At 35.8% G+C, this 15,373-nt stretch overlaps 1 protein-coding gene across 1 annotated transcript in view; it reads left to right on the top strand.

Moving 5' to 3' along the window:
- Nucleotides 1–15,373, top strand: part of LOC139694824 (streptococcal hemagglutinin-like) — a 60,110-nt gene that overhangs the window by 12,145 nt on the left and 32,592 nt on the right. The window contains exon 6 of the mRNA XM_071593342.1: nucleotides 13,811–15,063. Within this exon, the coding sequence (XP_071449443.1) occupies nucleotides 13,811–15,063 (1,253 nt within the window). The remainder of the gene's footprint in view (nucleotides 1–13,810; nucleotides 15,064–15,373) is intronic.

Here is a 15,373-nt window from a genome sequence, read left to right as displayed (position 1 = left end):
GTTTCTTTAATCAAAAAGTAGGCCACCGACTCAAGCAGAGAGCTCTTTGACCATACATGCCCAGTATTAAACTCTTTATGTCATGTAATTTAGGTATGGATTTTCTGTTATTGTATGCTTGTATAATCCTTCCCTGGGTTAAGGTTTTGGGATTCTAGCTTTAGTATAATAATCGTAATGTATTTTCAAATTTTTCTTAAGTGTGTCATTAACGAAGAAAACTTAGGATGTTTTAATTTGATGCATTATTTTTTGCTCAGGATAACTGGGAACATGACTTTCCCATGCCTACACAATGTAGCATTTCTGCCCAGCGACTGTATATCGATCAATTAGATTTACTTCCCGTTGCTGAGGGCATGACTATAAAGAGTTATGAATTTGTCATACTGTACACTTTTAAAATATTATTGGCTAGCCATGAGAAATAAACATCAGGGACCAAAAAATCATGTTTATCTCAAGTTTATCAGGAATTGTGCACAGGAGCTAATAATTAGACCCTTAACCTATTTTGTTTGGTGCGAATTTCATTGACATTGGCGCTGTGGTGTGGACGAAATGGGCATCATGGTTGTTAGATTAAAAAACATATTTCTCATTTTTTGAAATGATGCCATGATAACAGAGTTTGGTATCTTCCCAAGCTAATGCTCTGGTTACATCTCTTGAAATGTTTAACAAACTTCCCATTGTGCAGTTTTCTGGATATCATCTCCTTTTTGGGAAATTGCAGAATGAAATGACCTTGAATGTAGTTTTTACACACTGTGGAAATTACTATGAGGTGACCTGTTCCATCTATCTGATCTTCCCATTGAACTGTTATTAGTTAAATTATCTCGATGTGATTGATTCTACGTTGATTCTTAAAACTTTTTTTCTTGTTATAATCCTCTTCTGGAAATTATTGTCACTTCAATCTCTTGAGAAATTTTATATTTTTCATAATTGAAAAATGTCCTGACAAATATCTTAGTGACGGGACCTTTGAAGTTATGACCAATTCAAATTGTTTGTTAGATACTTTAACTCCCATTTATTATACACATCACTTAATCAAATCTCAAGGTTATAACTAAATGAACGCAGGTAGTCCGGTTCGACATCTTTGTTGCATAGAAATGAAAATATTATGAAATCAATAGAATATCAATGTCCTGTTAAAGATGTTTAAAATAGAGGAGTTGTCAGTACAATTGCTCCATACCAGATGGTGCTAAGGTGTAGCATGACCGTGAAAAATCAAACTCATTGTGAAGTCGCAAGGATTTTTTAAATTCAAAAGTAATTATTCATTCAAAAGAATCTGTGTTGCAAGTAAAGAATTACTTCTAGGTATTCATCTGAATTTCCTATTTCTAACGACCATTGAAAAGTTTCAAGTTTCCTTGTGATCAAATCTTTAGTGCTTAGTACCTCTTGATTTTTTGGCCCTGCTAATGTCTCTATCTGTGAGAAAGTCAATTACAGACTATGAAAAAGTTCCACAGTCATGGAATGTTTCGTGTTAGGTGGAAGTTAACAAAGTTAATAACTGAGGTAATGTGCACACAATATGTGATACACAAATATTAAGTTACTTTGCTATCATTTCATGAATCGACTATAGATATTTTTGGATTATTTATTTTTTATAATGATTAAGTAACAGCGACCGCCACCCTTTGCTGTCCTATCACTACCTTGATTTATACCGTTTGATATTTTCTTTTCATACTTCCATTTTGAATCATAGATTTTTACCAAAGTGAACATTTCTTGCAGCATTATTGTGGCTTGAAATAATGAAGTGTTCAATAAAATTAGTGCAAAAGCATTGAGTTATAACTTTTAAAAATGGTTCATTTTCTGGAGATGATGGTAGTTTACTTTAGAGCTTAACTCAAGGCTATATTAACGGAAACCTTTATACCTAACCTGAAGGTTGGTTTAATATGTCAGGGTAATGATCCCCTATTGCTGAGCTTAGCATTGTGTGAAGTCACGCATTTCGGGTAAGGGAACCAGTTTATTTTCCGTATGCCGCCTGTGGTTTCCAAGGAAGAACAAGTACCCAAAAAAAACACATTGCTTGGGGAGGCTCCTGTGAGGTTTTACCTGGAATCAAATCTTGTCCTTTAAGTCAATGGCATTACATCAACCTACTCACTGGGCAATATGTCAGCAAATACAAGTAAATTCCTATCGGTATCAAGGAGTGAAATAAGGTATCATAGAAATAAATGCAATGCTAGTCGTTTCAGAAATTGGTAGTCATTTGTGGAGATTCGCCCAAAAGTTATCACTTTTATTACCAATTTTTATCAATGTACCTTAGCCAGAATTGCATTTGTCAAATGTTTAAAATACTAAGGAGTTATTAGTTATAATTATTTGATTTGCATCAATCTATCAATCTTGAATGCTTAGAATGTTGTGTAATGAATTAAATGTGTCCAAGAAATAGTTCCATTTTATGTCCCTATGTTAATTCCTATCCATCTCTGCAGTACTGATAAAAAATTTCATTTCTGGTGTTTCTGTTTCCCTTACTAAAGTTCTATGATTTATTTTCTGCATAAGAAGATTAAATCATATTTTTGATGAATTAGAGTACTCAAGGTGGTCAATTTTCTTAATAGGCTACTAATAAATTGACTGAGAAAACGTTTGTGCCTTTCAAATAGGCTGATGCCGGGTTACCCTACAAATCTTCCATCTTTCCTTGAAATTCCTACGTCTACCAAATTACCTACCTATCCTTCATGATTTGAGATGACCTTGGCTATTAGTAGCGAAAGTGTTTCACCATTGTAGTTGGACCTTAAAATCAATATTGCTTGAATGCATGACACTACTTTCAAGCACCTTTTGTCCCACTAGCATAACAATTTCCAGTTCAGAACGGATGTTAGTCTTAATTTTTTGCGATTAGCTATTTATTTAGCATTATTTTAATTGCTTTCTGGAAGAAATATATGAAAATCCTCTTCTTTGAGGTTTTCTTAGTGAACTCTTAAGTCTGAAATCGGCTAAAAATTGACTTAACTTAAAAAGTAACTTAACTGATAATATCACCATGTTTGGACTTAAATGCTGTCATTTAACCTGTAAGCCACTTAGAAGGATCATTTTTTTTTTTTAACATTTGTAGGGATCTTTAAACCTGTAATAGTTCTTTATAATGGTTTTTATTTCATGTTTTCTACTTAATGGCATATGTTTACAATTTTATTCTAATGTTAAATAATTTAATGAATGTATTAAAATTTAATTAAAGATTTTTTGTTGGATCTATGTTGCCTAATTTTTTTAAAAGTTGGTAAACTGAATTGCATTTCATTTTTAAACCTTAGCACTTCCATATCATTCACTTAGATTGATGCAAGTTTTTTATTTACTCATTGCATTCATTGACTTATCCTTTCCACTTAGAGCTTAGTATTTTGAAGTAAGTTAAGTAAAGAGTAAAATATTGTGAAGCTCAGGTGGTTCCCAAGTTCAAATATGCTCGATGAATCCTGAGCCATTGACATCAGAAATAGTGAATGTGAGACTTTTAAAAGCCTAGATAAATTGTTGGAATCGAGTATTTGTAAGAAAATATCATATGGAGTCCTGAAAATCGTAATGTTCCCGCAAGTTAACATGAAATGTTACAATGCTGATATGATATGTGCTTCTGATATAGTTGGTTTATTAATTTTGAACCCATGACCTTAAGTGTATGTCAGTGTGTCTTAAATATTTTCAAAGTTGAAAGTCAATTTACTCCAAAAGGCAGTTACTAGCTTATTATTAAACTTATGAATAACATTTAGTTCTTTGCAAGGCTCTGAATGAGCAACCTTTGAGGACTTCAAAACAATCATTTTGAAATTGGCTCTTAATTAATCTTCTCATATAATTAATGTGGTAGACAAACAGTCAGTGATATTCACAATTCTCATTTAATCTGGTCATTTGATCTTAATTCTTTCTTCTGTATTAATTGACCATTTTTTCTGGTCAGTTTTTCTTATGGTTTCTAATTTAGTGTACTACACTAATACTATTTTCTTTGGCTGTAACCATCTCTTCATTTAGCACAGTGGTTCTCTCTTCACCATGAATAGTTTAGTAGCTTAGCTTGAGTTATTCTACATTAGATCCTGATAAAAAATTTTTTTTAATTCAAGAATGTTCTTCTTGATTCTGTATTAAAGGCATATGTGTGATTAAGTATGTTAATTTCTTCCTCTTTCATCTGGACTTTCTTTGATACCTATTCCATTTGCTTCATTTATTACCTCTTTCAAGTACATTTTAATCAATGCCATGAGGAGGTTGAATCCTTGTCTAACTGCATTACTTATTGTAGCTTCTATTATCTCTCAAGCTTTCCATCTTTCTGAAGTGACCTTGTTGACATAATTGCTGTGCTTTTTTTATCTCTGTGATGGAATCAGTTATTTTCCTGTATGCCTATCCTATCCCTATCCCTTCCCTTGCCAAACCTTCTCCTCTCCTATCAATATCCCATTGTAATTCTCTGCATCCATCTCTCCTGCCTCATTTGGATTTCTCCCAACAATCCCCTCTCCTTCCCCATCATATTTAGTACTTCCTCATTTGCTTCCCTTATGTTTATTTCAACTTCTCCACTCCTAAATTTCAAAAGCCTCCAGTCTATGCCTTGTACCTTGCTTAAATCGATCATATTTCTGCACCCTACATCACCACACTTCATATAGGTGTAATTAGCCATTTTTTAGCATCCTTTTTCAGCGTTTTGAAACATTTTTCGTCTTACACAATTCTTAGTTCCTTATTACTTTGACCATTTTGATCGAAAAAACTTCTGAAATAGATAACTTCCATCTGGTTTATGAACTCCTACTTGCTTAATTTAGCTTACCTCTTTCTGGACTGCTGCATATTATTTGTTTTGTTTATATGGATTGTGATCACATGCTATTGTACTGACTTTCCAATGTGCTCAGCAGTTCTTTTGCTTGTAATCTATTGGCTGAGACTGGCAAACTAAGATGTGATCATCCACATACCCAACTGATTTTATGAATTGTGCATCAACTTATATTCCAATCTCCCATTTTTCCATTCCTCTTGAAGCATTTCCTTTACATATACATTGAAAAGCACTATTGATGTAATGGTCACCTTTGTTTTACTCCCTCCTAATGCTGCCCATCATGACTCGCCATCTGCCACTCACACCTGAGCAGTCTGACCGGTACAGGTTGCGGATAAATCACCTATTCTTCCAATCCACTTAGTTTTCTTCAGTGCCTGAATTACTCCCACCCAATCTACCATATGAATGCCTACTCAATATCTACGAAACAAGCAAATACATCCTGATTTTATTCCATGTTCATCTCTGTTAGTAGCCTCATTACTGCTATGGTATCACATGTATATTTCCCTTCCTGAAACCAGATTGATAATTCACCAAGAAATATTACACCCTGCTCACTATCCTTGTATTGATAGTCATGAGAGCCATGTTAGCCATGGTGAGATCAAATTTATTATTCTTTGGTTCTCGCTTATGATTGACTTCCTTTTTTGGAATAGGAATTAACTGCCATCTCCTCCCAGCCATTTCTTGGTGCTATGCCTTATTGCGCTACCATCTTGCCCTTTGCCTACTTTTGTGTTTCAGGCTCTAATCATATTAAATGTTTCATGACATCATAATTATGCCTTTTTTCATCTTCTAAGTTCAGGTAGCCGACCGTGACTAAAATGTTATGGCCACTAATTATTTTTTCTAGTGGACAGCTTCTTGTACGTATATGTTCTGGATATTTTCAATTTTATATCTGAATCTCTTCTGTTTAGATATTGTATGTATTGGTGTATTAATAGTGCTTGTTGTTGTGTTGGCTCTCCCAGGATTGATCATTTTGTAAAGTCCAGTAATGATTCTGTTTTAGCATTCATGTTTACCCGTGAGAACTTCCTAGAGCTGGTTCTATCTGTACCATCTTAAGCCACAACATTCCAATCACTCATTATCTTAGCATTATTGTTTCTTTTTAACATGCTGGGAAATTTTTTCCTTTGTTGGTACACCTTATTGTTTAAAGGAGCATCAAATTTAAGACTTACTCTCATCAGATATCTTTCTAACCTGGTCTCATTTTGATGAGAGCAAGATTTAAGCCTTTCTTTAACACTTATACATTCTAATGTTAAATTTACACAATTTTATGTAGCTTCAATTCTTTTTTTGGTGAATTGACATGCTTGTTTGCAATAATTTGAGGCAGCAAACATACTACCTTGATCAAAAAGTTCCCGGAATAACCACCGTGTGGCGCTCCCATCGTTCCGATTTGAGTTCTGTTTTTTTTGTTAAATTGGTACATCTGTTGTTGATATTCCCTTTAAATCTTAGTGTCATAACTTGACATTTGCAAAAGTTACGTAGCCAAGAGTACATCTATCTCTGTGTGTGTTGGCGATTTTTTACAATGTCAGAAATGGATTTAAATTTGCAACAACGAACTTGTATTAAATTTTGCGTAAAAAACGGATTTAGTGGCGCACGGACGTTGGAAATGTTGGAAAAGTGTTTCGGCAATGATTCTCTAAAAAAAACTGTCGTTTACCAGTGGCACGAGCGGTTCAGAAGTGGTCGTGAGTCAATCGAAGATGATGAACGCAGTGGCAGACCATCGACATCGAAAGTCGGTGAAAAAATTGATAAAGTAAAAGAAATGTTGGTCAATAACCGCAAATTAACCATCAGAGAAATAGCGGAGGACTTGAACATTGCCTATGGATCCGCCCAAGACATTGTGGTTAATGATTTGGGTTTCCGTCGTGTAGCAGCAAAGTTGGTGCCAAAAGACCTCAATTTCATGCAAAAAAGAGACCGTGTTGACGTCGCAAAAGACATGATTTGCGAGGCTGAATCCGATCCCACATTCATCAAAAGGATCATTACTGGAGACGAGACGTGGGTTTATGAGTACGACACGCAATCCAGACATCAGGCAAGTGAATGGCGTTCACCAAATGAGCCGAGACCAAAAAAACCACGTCGTTTTCAGTCAAAAAAGAAGGCAATGCTGACGGTTTTCATGGATTACAACGGTGTAGTGCATCATGAATTTTTGCCAGAAGGCCAGACAGTAAACAAAGAGTATTATTTGGGCGTTATGAGACGTTTGCGTGAAGCAATTCGCCGAAAGAGACCAGAAATGTGGGCAGAAAACTCGTGGATTTTGCACCATGATAACGCACCGTCGCACAGTGCTATCATTATTCGTAATTTTTTGACGAAAAATGCAACAAATATCATCCAACAGCCACCGAATTCACCTGATTTGGCTCCCTGTGACTTCTTTCTGTTCAATCGAGTTAAAAAACCATTACGGGGAACGCGTTTTAGCAGCCGAGAGGAAGTAATGGAAAAATCGCAGGAAGCACTGATGGACATACCGAAAACCGAATATAAAAAATGTTTCGAGGATTGGATCAAGCGCTGGCATAAGTGTGTTGCAGTCGATGGGGATTACTTTGAAGGGGACAATATAGATTTAGATGAATAAACTTGTATTTTTAATTTTCTGAATAAATTCCGGGAAATTTTTGATCAAGGTAGTAGAAACATAGAGAAAGAGCAACCCTTAGCAATCAGGCACTTACAGTTAAGTGATTAGCTTCATTTTTTGTCTATTTAAATGAAATTATGGGACTGAATTGTGGGTGGTGTACCTAGGTAATAAAAGTAATTTGCAATGGCAACCCAATGTTTTTATACACTCAGTAAAAAGGAATAATGATTATTTCAGGGATATTTCTTTAATTATGATTAGTTAAAAGTTTTTGTGTTTTTTCATGATTTGTGCTATTCCATACTTTATATTTATTACCATGTTGATTAGTTATGTAAAGGTTGTGTATGTGTTGTTATGAAATCAAGAATTTGTTTAGGTGTTTCGGAAGGGTATGGTGTCAGGGTGTAATTTGTGCCATTTTTATGTGAAGACAACATTGGTATTATTTTTGTCTTTGAGAAGTGAATTTATAATGCGTTTAGGTGAAACAGGTGAATGAAATGGATACCACAATGATATACATAGGCATTGGTTTGAATATTTTAAGTGTTATATCTAGGGAAACATTATTCTTGTAGATCATTGTTTCCCAAACTTCTTCAGGATCATGTCACTCTTCAATGCTTCAGAGATTTCAAAGCCTCTCCTAGCATAGTACAGCCAACCAAATTCTGAAGACTTATTGCATGTATTAGAATTTTGAATAAATAGGAATATAAGTAAAACAACTATTTCTGCAATTAATGTAAAATTCATTGAAAACAGAATATGTTTTATAACATTGGTTGAAGAGGTGGCCATAATATCATTTCTTATTGTTCCCCATTATAAGTATTCCATTTTGTCCCCTGTGGGGCATAAACCTTAAATTTGTAAACTCTGATCCAGAGCCAAGAGGTTGCTGATGATGAAATGTGTATAGTTACTTGGTGTAAAATCTATAATGATTAAAATTAGTGGAAAATACAATTAAATTTTATATAATCCTAATAAAATTAGTGGAAAATACAATTAAATTTTATATAATCCTAATTTGTGGCCAGTATACTGTATAAATCGTAAATATATTGTAATGATATTTGTTGCTAAAATGGAAAAAGAAAAATGTTCAAAAGTACTTGTTGCATCATTTAGTGCAACGCAGTTAGCATGTGTGATTAAAGGAGGTGATGGTTACCTTTGCATATAACAGTTAATCAACACCCCTAATTGCTAAGTATGCTAAGTACCACACATTGGCCATTTTTCTTCAAAGTAATGACTAAAAAATTAACTCAGCTACTCATTTATGAAGTTGATTTGTATTGATATTTTCATATTTGCCTTTACAAGTGAATACCTGTTAACACTATTGGAAATATATGTTCACTGATGCAACAATTTACTCTGACACATTTTAATACACATATCATGTTCATTATCAGAATGTGAAAAGATTTATCTGGAAATCCCTTACTGAAGTACAGTTGAATCTCTTGCAAAAATGTTGGTGTGTTTTTTATATTGAAACATGTAAGATACATATATGCCCTTCAATCACTCATAACTGGCTTTGGGGGTGAAAATGAAGTTGTTAGGGCTTATAAAATTCTATGACATACCACCAGCAAAAGTTACTTTGCATCTAGGCTTCCTGGTTCAATCCTACAAATCATTCAAAAAGTACTTTTTTAGTTGTTGAATAATGTTAGTCACAATTTTAAAAAAAGCTGTTAACAATCAATGTATGATATGCAGCGGAAACTTTCACAGATTGTACATGGACATATTTTGTGTGTCCATAACGTCAGTGTCCTGAACATTGATGCTTGTGGTTTGATTTAACAACTTTTTTCAGTTATTGTAATTTCTCAGCTAGCGATGTATTTCTTCTGCTGATATTTTTTCTTTTATTTCTTAAAATAGAAAAAAAAACATGGCTTTACTGAATTGAACCAAGATTAATTTATTGATAATATGAATGAATTAAATGAAGATAAAAATGAGATATTCTCTATTTAAAAAAGATATTCTCCTGCCCCTTGATAGATATTTTCCAAAGAATTCACTGAAACAAATTTTTTAGTTTTTCAGTATCATGTGAATGTTTGCCCTGATAGTGAATTATTTTTCAATTTCATGTATGTATTGAAGTAGGTAAGGCAATCTCATGACCAATGGGACTCAAATTCACAATTTTGAAAGGTGAATCTGAATAAACGAATACTTAAATGCTAAACTCTTAAGGATTAAACAATATGTAAATGCTTAGCTTCTCATCCAATTGCTTTTTTTAAGTGAATCTCAATTGCAAGCTGTAAGCATCCATGTAATATACATGCACATCCAACGTGCAATGCAAGTACATCCACACACAAACATTTCATACTGTAGATTTTGTACTGTAAAGTGATGACCTTCTTAATGTCATTATTTATCACAGTCATTGTGGTAATTTGTACTATATCATCAGTTTTTTATGACCAACAGTCTGTAATTGTACAGGTATAATGCAGGTTGTTAAAATGCTGCAGAATGGTTGTTAACCTATGGCCCTCTTGTGTGATGTATCTGTGAAAGTTCTGTTTTGGTGATAGATGAATTGATTTGCATTTCCAGTGTCCCTATTTTTAGTAATTACAGGGGTAGTGATCATTTCTTTAGCATAAGACAAATTAGGTTTAAAGACCTTGTAATAGAATAATAGTTGGATGTATATTACTATTTAAATAGTATGAGTGTTCTTATTTAGGACCAACTATTTTTTAACCAAATGATGAGGTGAATTTGTTTTTTTCTGCTGAAATGCAAGTGAATCACTTAGAACACCTAGTAATAGCATGTGGATAAAATGAATATGACCCAATTTTAATGAAAATTTGTTGCTTTTTGCCACAAAGAATATGAAGACCCAATTGCATGTTATTTTTTAGAATGTCTTAAATTATAACAATAATAAATTTTTTCACATACCCGTTTTGAATTTATTTAAACTGTCTACAATCGACCTATTATTATAAGTAGAACCATCATCATTGGTCTTTTAATCCTAAGATTGGTTGACTGCAGCCCTCTATCCTACCCTACCTGATGCTAATTGGCTTCCTTCCTGGTATTTTTTGCCATATACTCTCTTCTTTGCTTGTACCATGTTCCATACATATTGTCCTTGGCTTTGTTTCGGAGTGCCTTGATGATGTCTCTGTCGATTTCGTCTTCTCCAGGAGCTTTGTTTTTCTTAGGATCTATTTCTTCTTTATCGATTTCGCTCCTCAGTATATATGGGCCCTGGTTTTCGTCATCCATTTCAATCTCGGCCTTCATCAGGTTTTCTTTCAGTGGCCTCGGACCATGGTAGAGTTCTTCAATGTATTGATTCCATCTATTGCCAATATCTTCACCTTCTATCAGTATCTACCTGTTTACATCCCTGATGTTACTTTCCATTTTCCTTTATTCAAAATATTTCCTCTCCAGTTTGTATGCTGTGTCGGTGTTTCCCTTGTTCATATTTATGTTGATTCCCTCACCCCAGCCTTCTATCCAATTCTCCCTAGCCTTTTTGCATTCTCGGTTGACTTGGTTTTTAAGCGTCTTGTGGAGCCTTTCCTCATCATCATTCCTGGCATTCTTTTATTTTCTTCTTTCATCTATTAGTTCCCTTATCTCCATCGTGATCCATGGTTTCTTCCTGTCGACTCTCTTTCTCACCAGTTGCTCTATTGCATAGTCTGAGATTGTCCTCTTCAGTTCATCCCATCTCTGCTCCTTTCTCCTTCATCAACTAGTTTGCTGTCAATGGCAGTGGTGAATCTTTCTCTTATGTCTTTTTCCACCAGCAATTTTGAGTCCCACCTTTTTGGTCTTCTTAATTTTTCTGTGGCAAAGTTGGCTCTTCATAATTACTAGGTTGTGATCGCTACATCAGTCTGCACTGGGGTAGCTCTTGCACTGCTTCACATGGTCCTGTATCTCCTTCTTACTAGTATGTTGTCTATTTGGTATCTTGCGATATCCCCTCTTCCATGTGTGCCTCCTTCGATGTGTTCCTCTGCTGTTCGAAGAGTGTGATAGCTAATACCATAACCCCACTAGTCTTTGTCCTTTGGCGTTCCATTTTCTTTGCCCAAAATTTCCGACGCTTCGTCCTTTTCCTACGACTGAGTTCCAGTCTCCCATTATGATGAGATTTTCATTCTACTTCACCTGTCTTCGGACTTCTTCCATTTGCTAGGACACTTCTACTATTTCTTCTTCTGTATGGCTAGGCGTCAACATATATGTATACTTACATGATCGCAGTGTCCGTGGGTTCTCCTTCCAGCTTCACCATCAGAATTCTCTCGTTATATGGCAATATTGCCTCTACTATTCTGCCCCATTCATCCTTCAGTATTACGCCTGCAACCTACCAGTTGTCTCCTGAGTATGTTAATTGATATCCGTCACTCCATTAGTCGTCTGCTCCCATCATTTGATCTCACTAACCCCCGGGATATCTATACCCAGCCTCTCCATTTCTATCTTGGCATTTGCCAGCTTTCCGCCGACCCCTGAGGATCTTACATTCCATGCCCGTATCCTTTATCTGTCTTTCCTGACCGATGTACCCTTCTCAGCAGTGACTATAAATGGACTATTTTACCTCCTGAATATTTAACTGGGAATGATGTCATCATGTCATAAGTAGATGGAGTGTAGGGCTGCACCTCCCCAGGAGACTAATGCGGTGGTTTCCCGTTGCTTTCCACATCGCAGTACTTCTGCCGATTCCGTGAACTTCACTCTTGCCCAAAGCGGTGGCTGTTGAAGCCGCACTGGTCTGCGCCATCGATGCCTTCTGCTGAGAGCTGCTTCCTTTCAGTAGTGGGGTCATTTTGTGTTGCGTGTAAAAGTTGTCACTGTTTTGCTGTTAAATATTTGTCGACAAAATAGCCAAAAAAATATTCTCCATGCTATGGTCTCGAACCTGCGACCCTCAGTATGAAAGTCGAACACGCTATCACTGGTTCGCCTTTATAGAATATCAAATGGCTAATTATGTAATACCATATCTTGTCATTGTCATGGATGATCTAAACTACCTTTGGCGGATTTAAAAAGAAAGGTAATTTTTTGGTACATTTTGAAGATTTGAGTACTATTCATATTCACTTGGTTTATATTTGTCAAAAATTCCCCAATATCACCAGTAATTACAGAAACTTCAAAGTATGAAGCTTGGATATATTTGTATGTATAGTTTTCCCCAGCATCTTAGGTGTTTCCAACAAACCTCTAGATAAAAGTTCAGTCGTCACTCAGAGAAAATTTGCAATATCCATTATAACACCACCAAGTAAATTTTTGCGGTATAGTTTTAATTCACTAACCATGGTTTTGAAATTTTGTGCCCTCATCAAGGTTTAAATTTTGATGTGAAATATGTATAGTGGCGTATTGTTTTGAGGCTCCAGGGTGCTTTTTTTGTTGGTGTTTTTATCATTAAAACCTCTCACTCCCTTTTTATCTGAAGGACTTCCTTCTCCTATATTAGTTGAATTGCAGGAAATCCAGGCTTGATTTTGCAAACTATATGCCAATGCTATTGTTTTTATCCCTGCCTCAGTTCATAAAAAGTAACCTTTGCCATTCAGATGGCCCTTTTAAAGGAATGTGTTGTAGGACTTCTACTGCAGCTAATGGGATTACATTTGCAATGACTCCATTATGCATTGGGAATAAACCCTCTTGGAGTGCATAAATGGTAACCTGTGTCACTGTGGCAGCAGGGAGTATCCAATAGCAATGCCATTTGTGGTTATGCATTGCCGATTGCAATTGAGTGCCATTATATTCATTAATTATGCATAGATGTCATGTATTGACACATTTAGTAGTTATATATTATATATTAATTTTATAATTTAAATGTATTTGCAAATGTTATAAATAGTAATTCATCTCGTCTCTGTGAAAGTGTTATGTTGGCGTACTGATCTGTTTCTATCTACAAGTAAAAAGAGGTACAATTTTTTTTAGCTGCAAAGATGAATCATTGTTCTTAGTCCCAGTGGATGTTGCAATAGAATTTTTTATGTTTTAAATTTATTATACTGAAGGTAGAAATAAAAGTCGATCTGTTGGTTTTTTAATAACGCACCATGTGTTATTTAGGTATGACATACCGAACTTGAATATCTAAAAAAACTCCTTTACTTTTTGCATGGACATTAGTTCCTGATTTCATTCAAAGATGTGCCTATTATTAATTTTATCGATGATATTTTCTCTTCCAGACTCTCAGGGTGCATTATTAGCTGTGAAGGTGATATCGAGGGCCACAAAGAGTAGCAGTCCATTGCCTTCCTCCAGTCAAACTCTTACTCAGGAAACAACCTCCAGTGGACCAGTAAAGAAGGAACACCTTCATGTGCCATCACCTTTCAAGCCAAGTGAACCTGTGATATCTGAACACACTCATTCGTCAGTGTCATCTACTCAGAAATTAGATGGTCTTGTTTACCCACCAAAGGTGGACAGACAAAAAAGAGATATTGTTAGTGGCAGTGGGTTAATGTTTAATAGGGACATATCCTCCAGTAATGTTAGTGAATCAAAGAACAGTTCTCACAGCAAAGTAGAAAATGTGCTACAGAATCCCTCAAGGCCCCCTGCAGGCTCTAGTGCAGTTCTCCCTCCTGTGTCCTTACCCATCACCTCGGCTACTGGAAGTAGCACCATCACCAATGTCCCATCGTCATCCAAAACTCCCAATAGGACTGTTGGCATGGTCCAAATCCCCAATGACGTGACTCACGGTAAGGTGACCATGCCTTTAATGTCTGGTAAATCAGGACCCAACTGCATAAACGATAAAGGATTGGAATCCCATACAGTGAGTGTGAATAGGAAAGGTGAATCGGGATGCAGTGAAAAGACCAGGGGGTTAAGTCAAGGCCAATCATTCTCTAGTGTCAAGAAAATGGCCCTTGACAAGGCCAAAGCTGGCAAAGCTTCATTGGTAGGTGTGATGGGTGGTGGTGGAGGTAGGTTGGTAGACAAATCTACAGCAAAGGTCAGCCAAGCTGGTGCTCCTTCGGAGAAGAGAGAACCATCCAAGTCACCTGCTAACTCACCTCCCTTAAACCCCTCTCCATCCCCTTTACCTGCTGAGATGAAATCAAAAGTTTCGTCTATTTCTTTGGACCTTAAGGGGAAAAATCCCACGCCCTCGTCGGTCAGGGATATGAAGATAAAAAATCCTCAAATGATGCCATCGGTGGACTTGAATGCCAAGCGTTCCTTGCCATCTTCACCAAAGAAGGATATCAAAGTCCAGCAGGTGCACCAGCATCTCAGGAAAGCTATAATTGAAGAGACAATGGCCATGATAAAGAAAGAGCATCGGGTAATGGGTAAAACTTCTCCTCACTTCATAGGAACAGAGAAAAGTTCAGAGGAGAAAGCAGTGGAGCGTCCATCTCAGTTACCAGCTCAGCAGTTAAAATCGCCCATTTCTCAAGAATTCCATTGTGAAACACCCTTTGTGGTAAGTTCTTGTAATCGGGCAATAGTTCATGTAAATGTGGAGTTCAATATACTGAAACTCTATTGCTATGTTAAGTACCATTTCAAGTCAAACTATAGCTTCCACTCTAATTCAATAAATATATTTGTACAGAAAATATGGTGGTGAACTGTCTTCACACCCAAGAGTAGGTTTGAAAATAAACTTAGAAGTGTAGAGGGAAAGCACTATATTTGGACCAAAATGGAAGTCTGGCTTATTTTTCCAGATAAATCTTGACTGACAGCATATAGGCTGTGATGACATTTCCTGAAATTGTTTGGTGACTTTT

Source organism: Hetaerina americana, unplaced genomic scaffold (assembly GCF_022747635.1).
Source record: "Hetaerina americana unplaced genomic scaffold, ioHetAmer1.1.p SCAF_56, whole genome shotgun sequence".
Lineage (NCBI taxonomy): Eukaryota > Metazoa > Arthropoda > Insecta > Odonata > Calopterygidae > Hetaerina > Hetaerina americana.
The sequence above is the reverse complement of the archived record's forward strand: the minus strand, read 5'-3'. Positions and strand labels throughout refer to the sequence as shown.